Here is a 2,293-nt window from a genome sequence, read left to right on the forward strand (position 1 = left end):
ACATTTTTATATTTTCATTCTTCTTTTTACTCTGCAACAAAATAAAACAATCAATGATAGTTTAACAAATACATTGAACAGTTTGGTTTGAACAGTTTATTGTACAAACAACTCTTTGTTATCTATTAATTCTCAAATGGTGTTGATGTTACAACCAATATATAGTATATTTATTGGTTTGATTAAAAATATTGTATATATTATTAGAGTATAAGTATCTTTATTTTCTATTAATTCTATAAATAAGTGTTTGAATAAGTTTTTTAAAAACATAGTATAAACAAGGGATACTAAAGTTAATAAAAAGATTCTGATGATACAAAAACACTTATCTCTTTCAGAATTAACTCATTAATAATATCTATGAAAAATTTAAATTAAAAAAAATGTATTGGTTGTAACTTTTTAATTTCATGAAAAAGGTACATAATGACTTGTTAATACCATATCTCAACAATTTTTGATTGTATTTAACAACTATTACTATAAATTATATTATGTTATATTACTTCATACTAAATTAAATTACCCAAAAGAATTTTCAAATATTTTGGAAACCTTCTTCTATCTTTAATACTAATTAAAACCATTATCAGTTTCTTCAACAATTGTATCATATAACCATTTTTTTTATAAAGTAACAGTTAATCAAATGATGCTAAATAATGAATAACAATATAACTTATATCAAATCAACACATAATGCAATGAATTTAAAAAGAATGATTATTTTTACTCCTAAGTTTCATTGAGAAGATAACAACATCAACTAGATAGTTAGTCTGTAAGTTTTAGTAATAAAAAACCTTCAAAAACTAGCTAAAACAAGACAGTTCTTAATTATTTTATCTTATTAAAAGGTTAATTTAAAATAAAAACGATAAAGAGTTATACAGAAAAATAAATTTTTGAATAGATGAAACAATACAAAGAAATGATGATAATCTCATTTATTAAATGAACGTTATACCACTACGAGACCTTAATAAATAAGAGCATGATTTATTTTAAGTTTTATAAGTTTGACGAGACCAATAAAAATAAACTTAGGACAGTTGCAAAAGAGTTAAATTAGATTATCTAATCATAACATATAAAATACTTAAAGTGAACGCTATCTTCATGAGCCAAAGAAATTAATTAAATCAAAACAACACTGAACCTCTTTGAATAACAACAAGTTTAATAAAATATTTTCCATACTTACTAATACAAAGAACAACATTCAAACTATAAAATTATAAAAAGAAGTGAATTAAATTTGGTATATTAATGAACTATCTCTCCCAGTTTTAAAACTTGGCGCCTTATCTCAGGGAAATAAACTTGAATTAGTATGGTTTGGTTTTAATTTAAAGTGGAACCTAAGCTAGTTAAAGAATAAAATATATTCCACAACAACTAAAAGTAATGTTAATTATGTTGGTGCTCTTCTTATGTTATGGTTTGAGATTTTGTTTTTTCTTCAGGACAAACATAATAACCACCAAGTGAGAAGAAATGATTTATAGGAAAGTAAGATGTGATAATGACTGCTAATTAAGTATTTTTTAAAGAATTTAGTTTGAGAAGATAAAAGTTTTAATGAAGAAAGGTGAGAAGGAAGAGGGATTGATAAAGAATAAGGGAAGAAGAAAGAAAACAAGGGAAGAGTTCAAGAAAGGATGGGAAAAAATTTTAAGAAAGAAAAAACAAAAAAAGAAAACCTATAGAAGGAAGTAGAAGATTGAACTGAAAAGCAAAATAGACAATATGTCACAGTGTTATCGTGTGGGACAATTCATCATTGGAAAAAAACTTGGAGAAGGGATGTGTGGAAAAGTATATCTTGCATTTCATGAAAAAACAGGAGTTAAAGTAGCTATTAAAATAGTAGATAAAACAAAATTAATGAGAAAACCAGAAATGAAAAGGAAAGTTTGAGAATTATTTTTGATTAAGTTAATTTGAAATAAGAAATCACCAAAAATTTATGGATTAAAAAGAAATTAAACATGAATAATAAAAGGTGAAAAAAAAAATAGAAGAGTTTTAAAAGATAAATAGAAAATTAACAAAGATAGGTAGAACGAGAAATAGCATTTTTAAAAATAATAAATCATAGAAATGTTATGCAATTATATACTGTATATGAAACAACACGATATCTTTTCTTAGTAATGGAATTACTTGAAGGAGGAGAATTATTTGATTATATAATTTCAAAAGGGAGATTAGAAATAGAAGAAGTATTAGTTTATTTTCAACAATTAATATTTGCAGTAGAACATTTTCATTCAAGACATATATGGTT

At 23.8% G+C, this 2,293-nt stretch overlaps 1 protein-coding gene across 1 annotated transcript, besides 4 other annotated features; it reads left to right on the forward strand.

Moving 5' to 3' along the window:
- Positions 1-350: 350 nt before the first annotated feature.
- Positions 351-388: a sequence feature (AT_rich).
- A 90-nt stretch (positions 389-478) lies between these two features.
- Positions 479-528: a microsatellite.
- Positions 529-836: 308 nt separating this feature from the next.
- Positions 837-878: a sequence feature (AT_rich).
- Positions 879-1,587: 709 nt separating this feature from the next.
- Positions 1,588-1,704: a microsatellite.
- A 48-nt stretch (positions 1,705-1,752) lies between these two features.
- On the forward strand, positions 1,753-2,293 carry EDI_328860 (cAMP-dependent protein kinase, gamma-catalytic subunit, putative; the record flags this gene model as incomplete). Its single annotated transcript, XM_001735464.1, has 2 exons — positions 1,753-1,917; positions 2,064-2,293. Coding segments are annotated over 2 exons (395 nt in total), but the record flags the coding sequence as incomplete, so codon positions are not given.

This window comes from Entamoeba dispar, genomic scaffold, assembly GCF_000209125.1.
Source record: "Entamoeba dispar SAW760 scf_1105229459165 genomic scaffold, whole genome shotgun sequence".
NCBI lineage: Eukaryota > Evosea > Mastigamoebida > Endamoebidae > Entamoeba > Entamoeba dispar.